General features: G+C 40.4%; 1 protein-coding gene across 1 annotated transcript; it reads right to left on the bottom strand.

The window, feature by feature from the left end:
* Positions 1 to 610: 610 nt before the first annotated feature.
* On the bottom strand, positions 611 to 13631 carry LOC115515664 (cytochrome c oxidase subunit 5A, mitochondrial). Its single transcript, XM_030317675.1, has 5 exons — positions 13478 to 13631; positions 7457 to 7573; positions 5449 to 5570; positions 4143 to 4265; positions 611 to 777 (listed from the first exon to the last, which is right to left on the bottom strand). The coding sequence occupies exons 1-4, from the start codon at positions 13581 to 13583 to the stop codon at positions 4152 to 4154; spliced, it is 459 nt and encodes a 152-aa protein (XP_030173535.1). The 5' UTR covers positions 13584 to 13631; the 3' UTR covers positions 611 to 777; positions 4143 to 4151.
* Positions 13632 to 14737: the final 1106 nt, after the last annotated feature.

Genomic DNA, 14737 nt, shown 5'->3' with positions numbered 1-14737 from the left:
GCAACACGAAGAGAATTTGGAGGAAAAACAGAGCAGTGTGACTGGGACATTATACTACATGGAACGAGGGGGAAAGAGCTAGCCCACAGAGGGGTCAAAGCTAAGAACCATACCTACCAACCATGCAATTAAATAAACATATGTGGCTGTTTTTGTTTATTTACCTTTCTTCTTTTTTAAAAAGGGGAGGGGAGCTTTTTGGTGGGGAATCAGTCTTTTTCATAAAAGGTTATTTGTGTTGATCACTTACCAAAATGAATTTTACTAACATTTCCTTAGCTTTAACCTCAACCTAGTATTAATCCCATTCCTCTGAAACTGTAGTCTGAATGGCTATCCTAGAAATCCCTCAGACCTATAAGTCTGGTTCTCCAACAGCTGGGTCTCCAATATTATGTGGCTTCTGAAGTAAGATGGGATTTGTGTATTTTATTAATTCTCTCAAGAGGTAAACCTATTTATTAGCTCTTTAAGCACTGAAAGCCTCCAAATCTATCATAGTCAGTTAAGAAGTTTTCTCAGCATACAGTGGCAAAAAACCCATGAAATCAATGGCTCTATGATAGTTCATTTTCTGCTTTTCAAAGCAAACACATGGAACAATACCTAATTTCAGTTCAAACTCATTTCCCTTTTATTAAAGTCCAAGTTATCATTACATGGTTTGGTACTCAATAAAGGAAAACTTGTTCAAATAAGGTAATATGTTATCATCAGTATTTCCAGGTGATTGTTTACAATCAAGTAGCATTATGAATAAATCCTTGAGAAGCCCATCTGTAAGAGAAAACAGGAAGAATTAGCTAGAAAAATAAAGGAAGCATAGAAATCTTACTAAAAATAACCTTTTTTAAAAAAGTTTTTTATCTAAGTAACCTCTACACCCAACACGGGGCTCAAACTTATGACTTTGAGATCAAGAGTTGCGGGGCACCTGGGTGGCTCAGTTGGTTAAGCATCCAACTTCGGCTCAGGTCATGATCTCATGGTTCGTGGGTTCGAGCTCCGCATTGGGCTCTGTGCTGACACCTCAGAGTCTGGAGCCTGCTTTGGATTCTGTCTTCCTCTCTCTCTCTGCCCCTCCCCCACTCGTGCTTGGTTTCTCTCTCTCAAAAATAAATAAAACATAAAAAAAAAAAAGTTGTATGCTCTTCCAACTGAGCCAGTCAGGTGCCCTAAAATTAACCTTCTTTAGAGCAATGGTCCAGGGAAATCACTGTCTCTGTGTAGCCTTTTCTGTTCTTACTTACTCCTGCCTATACCCAACTCACAAGGGACTGGCTCTGCGCCTTTTTGTTGTTTATACACCTAGTACTTACTGGGGTAGTCCTCTTTTCCAGTCAGAAAAATGCTAGGGAATTGCCCTTCAAAAAAATTTTTAGGGGCACCTGGGTGGCTCAGTCAGTTAACCCCTGACTTTCGCTCAGGTCATAATCTCACAGTTCCTGAGCTTAAGCCCTGCATCGGTCTCTCTGCTGTTAGCACAGACCCGCTTTGGATCCTCTGTCCCCCTCACTCTCTGCTCCTCCCCCGCAGGAGTGTGTGTGCTCTCTCTCACTCTTTCAAAAATAAATAAAACATTAAAAAATAATAATAAAAATACTAAACAAATTTTTTTAAAAATATATTAAAAAAGAAAGAATATCATCACAGCTGGAATATATCCTATATAATAACAAAGATCTTCTAGACTCCTTGGAATACTACTTGATAAAATAAAAATTAAGCTAAAGTGTTTAGACAACCTTGTAAGAGTCCATTACGTAATATGAACAACAGACAAGAGCTTCAAAAATGTAAGTAGGAAATATTCTATTCCAAATGCCTCATTTTCTCATAGAAATCATTAGTACACATATTAAAAACATTTCCATTTATTACAAAGATGAGCTATCTGAGTTCAGGAGGGAGGAGGGAGGGGGGAGGAGGAGGAGGAAGAGGAGGAGGAGGAGGATGAGGAAGTGCTGGTGTTGGTGGTGGTGGTGGTGGTGGTGGTGGTGGTAGTTAGTAGTGGCAGTAGTAGTAGTATGGGAGTGGACAAAGATAAAATTAAGACTCCTGCTCTAAAACGTTTAACCGAGCTCAAAGGACCTTTATCTTTTGAGGGATCTGACATTAGCTCCTTCAATAATTTTGGGTGCACTTTTCGCTCTCTCTTCTTAAAGTAGGCTCCATGCCCAACGTGGGGCTTGAACTCATGACTGTGAGATTAAGAACTGTATGCTCCATTGACTGAGCCAGGTGGGGATCCCTTGGGTGCACTTTTATAAGACAGTTTAGTTCCACTATTTTAAAAATAAATGTCTTAGGAAGCAAATTCTCTATTTAAGCCTCATTGTTTACCTCTGAGGAATGAATATGGCCTTAGTAAATGCCTAAACAGGATGTGCACCACAGTAAGAGCAATGGACTCTGGAGCTGGACTGCCTAGGTTCAAGTGTGAGTTCCAGTACTAGCTATATGACTTTGGACAAGGTGTCTCAGTTTCCTCATCAATAAAATAGGAAAAGGAGAATAATTCTAATGATAGTACTACCTCGGGGCGCCTGAGTGGTTCAGCTGGTTAAGCGTCAGACTTCGGCTCAGGTCATGATCTCACGGTTTGTGAGTTCAAGCCCCGTGTCAGGCTCTGTGCTGACAGCTCAGAGCCTGGAGCCTGCTTTGGATTCTGTGTTTCCTTCTCTCTCTGCCCCTCCCCCTCTTGTGCGCGTGCTCGCTCTCTCTCTCTCTCTCTCTCTCTCTCAAAAAATAAAAATAAATAAATAAATGATAGTACTGTCTCATGGGACAGTTTATGAAGATTAAATGAGTTAATATTGGGGTACCTCCATGACTTATCAGTAAAGTGTCTGACTCTTGATCTTAGCTCAGGACTTGATCTGAGTCATGAGAGCCCTGCATTGGGCTTCATACTTAAAAAAAGAAAAGAAGAAAAAGAATTAATATTTATAGAGCACTTAAAACAGCACCTGACATAGTAAGAGTTATATACACTATGTATGTTTATTAAATAAAATAAAATTGAGTTCCTGCTTTACAAAATCCTTTGTAAAACAAAAGATTTTCTGCACATTCCTCACTACCTAGACAATCTTGTGGCTGTTTTTATTACCTGCCTTCCCACAGAGAACAAGGTATCAAATAAGTTTTTTTTTTTAATGTTTATTTTTGAGAGAGAGAGAAAGAGAGCGTGAGTGGGGGAGGTGCAGAGAGAAAGGGAGACACAGAATCTGAAGCAGGTTCCAGGCTCTGAGCTGTCAGCACAGAGCCTGACGCGGGGCTCAAACCCACAGAGTGTGAGATCATGACCTGAGCCAAAGTTGGATGCTTACTGACTGAGCCACCCACAAGCCCCATCAAACAGGGTTTTTTATCAGTGAATATTTACTTGACTATTAAATTCTAACTTGGGCAAAAACAAATGCATCAAATTAATAAAACTCTGTCGTTAAAAATAAACAGATGTACAAAAACATGCGTAACAAATACCTTATATGCGGTGGATTACCTTTAGTTTGGGGGAGGTAAAAGGGCTGGAATTAGGGAAGGGTGCACAGAGAGTTTCAACTCTGTGAAACCAGTCATTTCTTGGAGGGAAAATGAAGCAACTATGGCAAAATATTAATATCTGAAAGATCTGGGTGTGATTACATTTCTTGTATATGCTATTCTTTTTTTTTTAATGTTGATTTATTTTGTGAGAGAGAGAGTGCGCACGCATGAGTGGGAGAGAGGGGAAGAGAGAGAATTCCAAGCAGGCTCTGCGCTGTCAGCAAATAGCCTGAGGCAGGGCTTGATCCCACGAACCATGAGATCATGACCTGAGCCAAAATCCAGAGTCAGCCACTTAAATGACTGAGCCACCCAGGCACCCCATATGCTATTCTTTACGTTTGAAATATTTTATACGGATTTTTAATTACAGAGGCGTCTTCTTACCATTACAACAGTAAAAGAACAATTATAACAACTAAAAATAACAATTCTAGCTCCTTAAACCTATCATTAGTACTCTCTAAATCTCTATGTTCATGGCCTCTAAGGAGGCCATTAAAAAGGTCTTACTCTGAGAACACTGAAATGTCATTGACTCCCCCTTCCTGGATTCATTTCCTGCCTTTATTCAGTGGTGTGTTGCTTACCCATGGGGTTTACACTTTGTCAAGGCCCAGTTCCTCTGGAGTGGAGATTCCCAGTTCATTTAAAGTTGGTCTAAGTTCCTGGATGACATAGGGGTAGATTTCCTTATGAGGTCCTGCTTTGTCCTGATGGCAAAGAAAATATTCACATTTAGCTCTCTGAAAAGCTGTTTCTATTAAAAAAATGAACTTGAGAATACTTTTAATCATGTATGCAGGGGCTAACAGCAGAGAATACAAGTCACATACTTTTAACTTATTAGTCCAATAAAGAGAATAAGCTATGTAGGCGCTATTCAAGGTAGGCTTTAAAGCACCTTGAGAAAAATTAAGACCATTAGGCTAAATCCAGAAACAAAACAAAATAAAACATAACATTTTAAAGCCTGGATAAAGCCTTGAGTTACAAGAAAAGGTGGTGATGACAGAATTTTGTAAAGATAATTAAACATGCCCAGCAGGCTACAGGAATAATTAAGTTAACACAAGAAAAAGTTTTTAAATTTGCCTCCAATTTGAGACCTTAACTAAATTAAGTACTGGTGCTGAATGGATTGATAGCCTACAGAACCCTTAATTATTTTACCCATTGTAGATAAAGTAATGTCACACTTTCCCTCTTACAGACTTGAAAAGACTACCGATTTCCAGGGCAAAAGAGTTTTGACAAATACTCACCGTAATATATAATTATACCTGTATTTTCACAAAGTTCCTCAAGGACAAATATTAAAAAGTCAAATGAACTAAGACAATAACAAGCTGTTATTCTGCCTTTAACAAATTCTAGGTCTCCTTAATTGTATTTTTTTTTAATTATAAAATTCTTGTTTAAAATGTAATCATTTGATCATATGTATCAAATGAACTATGTATGAGGTCACACCACAAAAACTGAAGTTTCTTCAATTAATATACTATGAATGTTTAATGTTAAATACATTTCCACACTATTAATAGATAACCTCTTGAAAAGTCTCATCTTAAGAAACCACTAATATTTAACTTCATATCACAATTAGAACAAAGATAAACTATAGTTAAACTTTTGTACATCCTTAATTATTTCCTTAAGATAAATTCTCAAATGCTGAACAAATGGGGATCAAGCACAATTTCTAAAACCTTGCATGAATTCTGCCAAACTGCCCCCCAGAAAGACTGTTAGCTGCAATCTACATTTCCTCTAGCTATATCAGAACTAATTTTAGGTTATTTCAACAAATTCAAAAACACAGAATATGCCGATACTTAACAACAGCCCACCCACTTCCAGAACAACTTTATTTAGCATTGTTACTTCACTGACCTTAACAACCTCTAGGATGCGAACTGCACTAGCAAAATCATTTAACCGTCTGCATGCCCGCAAAGCAGCATCAATGATTTTAGGTTCTGGAACCAGATCATAGCCAACAAGCGTGTTCATTCCTGTCAAATTAAAAACAAGAGCCATATCAACCTGAGATATCCTCATAGAAATTACAATATACTTATATTTTTACTGAGTCAAAGACACATGATCTTGTCTGTTTGGGCCTCTATTCTTTTATCTATAAAAGTAAGAGAATCTAGGGTTGCCTGGGTGGCTCATTGGGTTGAGCATTCAACTCTTGATTTTGGCTCAGGTCATGATCTCACGGTTTGTGAGTTTGAGCTCCGCTTCAGGCTCTGTGCTAACAGCTCAGAGTCTACTTGTGATTCTCTGTCTCCTCCTCTCTCACTCTCTCTCTCAAAAAAATAAATAAATAAATAAAAAATAAAAAAGAAAGAAAAAAAGAGAACCTACCTTTAACAAATTCTAGATAGTAAGACCACAGTGGATCTTCCACAGTGAAAGAACTATGCAATAGCATGCAGATTAAAGAAAAAAACAAAAAACAACCAAAAACCAAGAGTCTTCTTACATGCAAACACAATTTTCATAATTAGCTGGTTTCTTTTCAAACAAGAGGGTTATTTTTTTCTTTAATTATTTATTTTGAGAGAGAACTAGGCAAAGAGAGAATCCCAAGTAGGCTTTGCAGTGTCAGCAGAGCCCAAAGGCAGCTCAATCTCACAAACAGACGCCCCAAGAGTCATTTTCAACTCATATCCTTAACTCTTACACAGTGTATGTACTTTTGTTGCTTTAAGATAGATTTGGTTGGAAAATAATCTAAAAAACAACCAGAGAAATGCTTAGGGAGAGTTAATGAAGCTCAAATGAGGACATTAAGTAGATACAGAGAAGCATTAGTGCACATTCAACCAGAAAATGACTGGGCATAATTACTTTCAGCTTTGCACAAAATGACACATAATAAAATTTAAGATTCTCTTAATGGGAGTGCAGAATTGCTGTTCTTTTCATTACTGCTACTCAAGATTATTCAGTAAGGATTTTCCTGGTTGCAGCAAAATAAGGATTATTATTCCTGTGGATAAATGTGAATCACTTAGGTTTCTCGCTTTTAATTATTTTGAAATATGTAAACAAAAGACACAGTGACTACAATGGTAGAATATAGTCACGGAGGGGCACCTGGGTGGCTCAGTCAGTTAAGCATGAGATTTCAGCTCAGGTCATGATTTTGCGGTTCCTGAGTTCAAGTCCTGTATCGGGTGAGCCCTGCTTCAGGTGAGCATGAGCCCCATTTCGGATAAGCCCTGTTTCGGATGAGCCCCACTTCTCTCTCTCCCCTCTCTGCTCTTCTCTCACTTAAGCGTGCTCTCTCTCTCTTAAAAAACAAAAAAGAAAAAAAAGAATATGGTCACAGAGACTGAACTAAATTACCTACTCTTAAAATTACTTAGCTACCTATTAGACTAGTTACCATTAATGTTACCTACTCGTGTTCAGTACACATCTACAATTAGGAAAAACAAGTTCTAGCTTACTTAGACTGAACACTTATTCTGGGCAAGAGACAAATCATAACTTAGAAGAAAATAACAAAAAAACCAAACTATTACCGAGATGGGAGGAGAACCAAATAACTACTTCCTTAAATTATCTATAAAGGACAAAAGTGTTAACTCTTGTTCACATTGACCTATCATTTAACAGTGACTTTCAATCAGGGGTGATTTCGTCTCCCAGCAGACAGTTGCCAAGGATGCTGCGAAACATCCTATAATGCGAAGGACAGCCCTTGCAACCAAGAATTATCTGGCCCCAAAAGTCATAAACTTTCTCAACTGAAAGCTGCATGATAATACCTATGCTTACATGATGCATATTTTCCAAATAGTTGTTTTCAACAGAGTAGTCAAACACTACGAAGTATTTCCCAATTCTATGCCAAAGTAGACAAATATGCCTATGTTCCAATTACCTTTACGCAATTCCCAGGCGTCAATATCTGGCTTGTTGAAGTATGTCACCCAGCGAGCATCAAACTCCTCATCTGTTTCATGTGACCCATGGGAGTAGCAGCGAACTGACTGGACAGCTGCAATGAAAAAAGAGCAATGAGTTCAATGTTCAGAAAGAAACACTACTTGATGTATCCTGTTAATACACTGGGGTATTTTTGTTGTTGTTGGTTTTCTTTTTTAAATTGTGTTGAAATATATACAAAAAATTTACCATTTTAACTACTTTTAAGTGCACAGTTCAGTGGTGTTAAATATATTCAATGCATTAAATTCTGAATCAAGTATATACATTATGGTAGGAAAATTACTCAGCAGGTCAAATGAAACAAATCTTCTATACTGATACGATGGGGCATTTGGGTGGCTCAGTCAGTTAAGCATCTGACTTTGGCTCAGGTCATGATCTTGAGGTTCTCAAGTTCAAGCTCCATATCGGGCTCTGTTGTCAGTACAGAACCTGCTTTAGATCCTGTCTCCCCCCTTCTCTACCCCTCCCCTGCTTGTGTGCTTGCTCTCTCTCTCAAAAATAAACATTTGGAAAAAATTTTATATATTGATATGAAAAAAATCTTTTCCCTCTAATGTGTAATGCTGGCTTCAAATTGCTAAAAGTGGTTCTTTGGAAGGAAAAACTATTTTGTGTTTATTTATTTATTTGAGGGGGGTGGAAAGAGAGAGAGAGAGAGAGAGAGAGAGAGAGAGAGAGAGAGAGTAAGATCAGGAGAGGGGGCAGAGAGAGAATCCCAAGTGGGCTCTGCACTGTCAGCAATGCAGGGCTCGAACTTACAAACTGTGAGATCACACACGACCTGAACTGAGATCAAGAGTCAGATGCTTAACCACCCAAGGACCCCAGGAAAAACTATTTCTTTATACACTTCCACAATGTCTGAATTTTTATGATAAGCACAGTATTAATTCCTAATTTTAAAAGATGCCCATTCCAATTCTTTTTTTTTTTTTAATTTATTTATATATAGAGAGAAAGTACGAGTGCAACCAGGAGAGGGGCAGAGAAAGAATCCCAAGCACGCTCCATGCTGTCAGTGCAGAGCACGATGCAGGGCTCGACCATGACCTGGGCCGAAATCAAGAGTCAGACGTTTATTAACTGAAGTGGAGCTTGATCTCACAAACTGTGAGATCATGACCTGAGCTCAAAGAGTTGGATGCTTAACAGACTAAGCCACCCAGGCACCCCAAATGTAAGGAATATCTTGAACATTTTTTTTTTTTAAAGTAAACTCTATGCCCAATATGTTGTTTGAACTCACAACCCCAAGTCACATGCTCTATGGACTGTACCAGCCAGAGGCCCCTATTCCTATACATCCTTAATGCAATAAATGGCAGGAGAAAGCAGAGAAAAATAAAAGAAAACAGAAAAAGATGAAGATATGGACGACTAGCTAGTTCTGGAGATGGGACTGTCACTGCTATATCAAGTGAAAAGATTCTCACTTAAATTACCATTTGAGCCTATAGCAAAATACTTGCCATTAGTCACAGAGACCACAGCACAAGTTCCAATCTTCCCAGAGACCTAAATATCTCCATTATCCAAGCCCAGAATGAAGTAGGACATGTATATAAATGGGCTGGAATTGGCCACGCTTTAACTTCTATGACAAGAAAAAATAATGTATCTCTAGACCTAAATATATTTGATAAGTGCAAACATTTCATCATCAAAAGTATGTGGATACTTAATAACTCTTACAGTACTAATATTCACATTTAATATATCAGAATGTATAGGTCACAACAATCCTCTAACTCACTGTTATCAAAAATTTAGAAGCTATCTTTTTCAAAAACTAAAATTATCCTTAGCTGAATACTTAAAGCACAAGTATAAAATGTTACAACCACTTTGGAAGACAAGTTAAATACACTCACCATACCACCTAGTAAATCTATTTCTAAGTACTTACTCAAGACAAATGAAATATATCTATTCCTTCCCCGGAGGTAATTATTACAAGTACCTTTCCAACCACCCAGAAGTGTTTCATGATAATCAATTCCTTTTGCTCACTGCTGGGCATGATTTCACTAGATGGCTGGCAGCTTTGTTTTGTTTTCTAACAAAAGAAAAAGATGATCAGCAACTACACATCCTAGTCAAGGAGAACAATGGATCACCTTCAATAATTTGTTCACCGTCCTTCTGGAAGTCCCAAATTACAAACTGGTTGTATTCCCAAAAAACTTTATGGGTAACAACTATTTATAATACCAAACACACACTGCGAACATACATCCCCCTTCTAGCATGGCAAAATCAGGTTCTCCTACATGGTTTAAATTGTATTCCTCTCGAAGTAAAAATAAATAAATAAATAAATAAATAAATAAATAAATAAATAAATAAATAAATAAAAGACTGTATTCCTAATTTCAGTAATGGGTAGGAGTAGGATCTATTCTCCTCACTGTGGACATGCCTATCATATGTTTAACGTTTTGATTTTTAAGTAAACTATATAGGCATTCTTTCCTTTCCCTACTAACCCAACTTTCGTACAGCATTTCCACTTAGGTTTGAGGTTTGCAAGGCAAAGTATTTTGGAAAACAACTGTGCAGTGCTTTCATACAACCTGAAGGTTCCAGAGTAGGAAAAGAGAAGCACGTACCTGAAAACTGAGACATTTCTATAAACTCAGTCTAAAAAGGTATTTCTAACACTACTTTTTGGCATTCAGTTAAGCACGCTATTTAAAAGAAAAAAAAAAGCTAACATATTCAGAAAAATTAATCCCTTTAGTTTAAATTTAGTTAAATCAGATAGGTTTCCACTAATAACTAGTCAGCTTGGATAAAGCCCCCAAAATGGACATTTTGGTGGTGGTAATTCTAGGAGAAATGGAAAGAAATGAATAATGGCAAAGGGCACTAGAACAAGCTCAAAGGTGGCGTTGTTGAGGTGCAAGGCTGAAGAACAGCATGGACTTTGGGACTCAAAGGCTGGAAATCTAGAAGTGTGGGAACAGTGCTGAAAAGAAGGTTGGAAAGTGATTAAAAATGCTACCTAGGGGCGCCTGGGGGGCTCAGTTGGTGAACCACTGGACTTGGGCTCAGATCATGATCTCATGGTTGTGGGATGGAGCCCTGAATTGGGCTCTGCACTGACAATGCAGAGCCTGTTTGGGATTCTCTCTCTGCCCCCCCCCCTCGCCCCGCTAGTGCAAGTGCGCGCGTTCTCTCTCTCTCTCTCAAAATAAATAAACTTAAAAAATAAGCGCTACCTCAATTCAGCCCTATGCCAAGAAACTCACTTTCCTACGTTATCAGGGTAGGGTTATAGGAGCTAGGGTTGTGTTAAGTTTTAAGGGTTGACTAAAAGAATCTAACCACTATTTAAAACATTTTAATTCAGCAGTTACTGGAAAACGATGGTTTCAAGTTGGAGGCTTCTGGAATTCAGGGTGCCATTTAACTAGAGCAAACTTGAAGCCCCTCAGGTTAACCCTTCCAGAGCTCTTTGAAGTATGCTCTCATTTGACCTTGAATAGTCCCATCCAAAACGTTAATCCTTTTGACTTTCATTTTATAAAACCTGTTCGGTTTCATAATAGTAACAAACCCTGATGTATAATTTTCACAAATGAAATCCCCTATAATAAAGCAAAGACATATTAAGCGTTTGTGCCAGGCAAGGTGCTAAGAGTTACATTATTTCATTTAAACCTCACAACTGCCAAATATCCTGATTTTAGAGATGAGGCAATTGAGTCTTTTTCCTTTAAAGTAGGATCCACGCCCAATGTGGAGCCAAAACTCACCACCCCGAGATCAAGAGTCAGAGATCAATAGTCAGTCATCCCCTGAGATCAAGAGTCTGAGTGCTCTACCCATTGAGCCATCCAGGTGCGCCATGGCCAACTTGGGTCTTTATGTTAATTAACATGTCCAAGGTCATGCAACTAGAAAGTAGCTAACATAAAAGTAACCAATACTACCTCCTTGTGGCAAATATTTAGGTTGTCTATGGGACAGACACCTAAAATAAAGATTTTTGTTTATAAATTATACTCAAGAGTGGGAATAGAATGCCTAGGAGAAAAACCAACATATCAAAACTTACTAAGATGAATCCCCTTAACCTAGTCTGCCAAAAATCTCTGCCTCTTCTCCAGCTTGCCACAAAATGCAGCAATTCTTGGGGCACCTGGGTGGCTGAGTTCCTTTAACTTCTGGCCAGCTCAGGTTATGATCTCATGGTTTGTGGGTTTGAGCCCTACATCGGGCTCTCTGCTGTCAGTGCAGAGCCCGTTTTCAGATCCTCTGTCCCCCCACTGTCTGTCCCCTCCCCCTCTCAAAAATAAAAAATAAACGTTAAAAAAAAAGGTAGCAATCCTTTTCAAGGGGCCACAAGAAAACTCCCTAAAAGGTATCTATATGAAAAAATTGTAGTACTTTAACATTTAGGTAAGGAAAAAATTAAAAAAACATAAAATCTGACAAACATCAGGATGGGCCAAAAATAACTATGGCTAAGAAACAGAAAACAGTTCCACCACTAATAAAAGAATCTGTTTTCCAAGTTGGGCCTCAATTTCCTCCTCTATAAGCTAGTCTTCATAAAGTGCATGCCAGCCTTTCTGTCCTATTGTAAATGAGATAAGATAAAGTCTAAATTGAATGAACAGAAATACATTTCTTAGGTTCTGAAGAGTCTAGTTAGAACACTCAAGAGTCAAGAGAACAACCTTATTAGTTTTGAGTTTGAGTTCATGTTTAAATATGCATGCTTAGGGGCTAAATTTCATAATGCAGCATATACTATCATCATGGACCAAGATTAAAGTGCAGTTACACTAAGTAAAAGTACAGTGCTGGACACAAAATCTCCCCAAACACATAAGGGGAAGGCAAAATAAGAGACAGGAATTAGCAGCACATCTCATACTCCAGCAATCAGAGTTCCAATTGGAAGCACGGAATAAAGGTTCCCTTATGTTTGCAGAACACAGTATTCCTGAGTCTGTGGTACTCAATTTTCGAAAGAGTAATATTTTTTATTTTTTAATTTTCTTTAATTAAAAAATTGTTTAATATTTATTCATTTTTGAGAGAGAAAGAGAGCACAAGCAGGGGAGGGGCAGAGAGAGGGAGACACAGAATCCAAAGCAGGCCCCAGGCTCTGAGCTGTCAGCACAGAGCCCGATGTGGGGCTTGAACCCATGAACCGTCAGATCATGACCTGAGCTGAAGTCGGACGTTTAACCCACTGAGCCACCAAGGCGCCCAGAAAGAGTAATATTCTTATCATAAGACCTATCAATATTCAGGCTCTCTTCCACAGCTCAAGAAGCAGCCATACATAACGATCCATCGTAAAAACGGAAGAATTAAAACGTAGCATAGCAGTCTCTAAAATGACAGAACGGTCAGTGAAGGTGACATACAAAGCTCTAACCGAGAAAGGCCTGATAAAAAAAAAGTATATTGTGTCCTACAAGTAAGCATATAGTGCTCGCAGAAGACACTGTGAGTGTCCATGCTAGGGTCTCCGGAAGGGCCACCCCTGCTCCTACACTGAGTGAGACGCGCCTAGCGGCTCAATGTCACCTTCGCCGAAGCGCTGTAGGCCAGCGGCGGACACTCCCAGTCAGATGGCTGCAGGGGTCAGCGCCAGGGAACGGTCACAGCCGAGGGACCGAAGGGGTCCAGTGGGCATGAGAGGTGCGCTGCGCCCCCTCACTGGGGCCCGCAGCAGGTCTACACCAGACTGGTCCGCGGTGCCCGCACCAGGAAGTCGCGCTGGGGGCGGGGGCAGGGGGCCTGGGGACCGCGTCTTCCAGTCCCCCACAACTGGAGGCCGCACAGAGAGAGCTGCCAACGGTCACCAGGTTCCGCCGCACGCCCGCAGGGCAGGGGCTAGGCCGCTGGGCGAGCCTGCCCTCGAGTGGCGGCGGGGACCCAGGTCACCGCAAGGACACGCGGGCGCGAACAGCGGCGGCGGGGGCCTTACCGGCGGCGGAGCCGGGACCCGGAGCTGGGTACAGGAGGCCTCGGGGGCTGGCACGGGGGGCTGCGGCTGCTGCTACAGCGCAACGGCGGAGAGCGGCGCCGAGCATGACGGCTATGGCGGCGCGCAGTCTAAGGCTGAAGGGAAGCCGGTGTGAACTCAAGGGCCGCTCAGGAGCTCGTGGGGGCCGGACTCACGCACCGACGCACGGTGGGCGGAGCGTGAGGTCCCGCCCACTGCGCCGCTCGCGCCTTGGCGGGAGGGCAGGGTACCACGAGGATGTTGGGAGGCTACGGCGGCGCGCTAAGGACAAACCATTTCCAACGCTGTGCCCTGTCCCGCGCTGCCGCGTTTCTGTTTGCAGCGGCCTTCCGGGAGCCAGGATGTAAGGAAGGTGAGCGGTGGGCAGTAGATGGTATCCTGATTCAAGTCCGCTCAGGAAGCGATTTCATCACGTCAAGATGGGAACAATAAGGGGCTCCTGGCCTTCTTAGTCAGTCGAGCGTGAGTCTCAGGGTCGTGAGTTTGAGCCCCACTTTGGTCTTAGGGATTACTTAAGGAAAAAAAAAAAAGGAACCGATAACGATAATAACATTGTCAAGTTGTAATAAAAAGACCTTCTTTGTTTAACGTCCCCGTTTGAGCCTAAAATAAGAGAATGGGAAAAAAACAACTGCTTACATGTAAGGGATCTTATTAGTAACTATTCTTATATCACAAACCCGCAAGCATTAAAAAATGAGTTCAGCCACTTCACTACAGATTAAGAAATAAGCTCAGAAAGTAGGTTGTTTGCTGGCAATCAAGGCTCTCAAATCCCCAGTTCTGAGGACTTAACCTGGGTGTTTGTTGCGTACCGACTTACGATTTCAAATCCATGTTTTGAAAGTTTGTTTTAGACAAAGTTGTTTGCGGTTTCAATCTGTTTAGAATAACTTATTTTGTTGAAATTTCTTTGAAGTTGGATATTAAGACTTTTTTTTAATGTTTATTTTGAGAGAGATGGGGCGGGGGCAGAGAGAGAGATACAAGATCCTAGGTGGGCTCTGCACTTAGAGCAGAAAGCTGGATATGGGGCTTGAACTCATGAACCATGAGATCATGACCTGAGCTGAAGGCAGATGCTTAACTGACTGAGCCACCCACGTGCCCCAGATATTAAGACTTTGGAATGAGCAATGGCACTTGGAATGGAGGGGACCCTTAGGTCATTGGCAGCACGGTGAGGGCATGATGGACTTTTAAACTCTGAATATAAAGAAT

This window comes from Lynx canadensis, chromosome B3 (genome assembly GCF_007474595.2).
Source record: "Lynx canadensis isolate LIC74 chromosome B3, mLynCan4.pri.v2, whole genome shotgun sequence".
Taxonomy (NCBI): Eukaryota; Metazoa; Chordata; class Mammalia; order Carnivora; family Felidae; genus Lynx; species Lynx canadensis.
The sequence above is the reverse complement of the archived record's forward strand: the minus strand, read 5'-3'. Positions and strand labels throughout refer to the sequence as shown.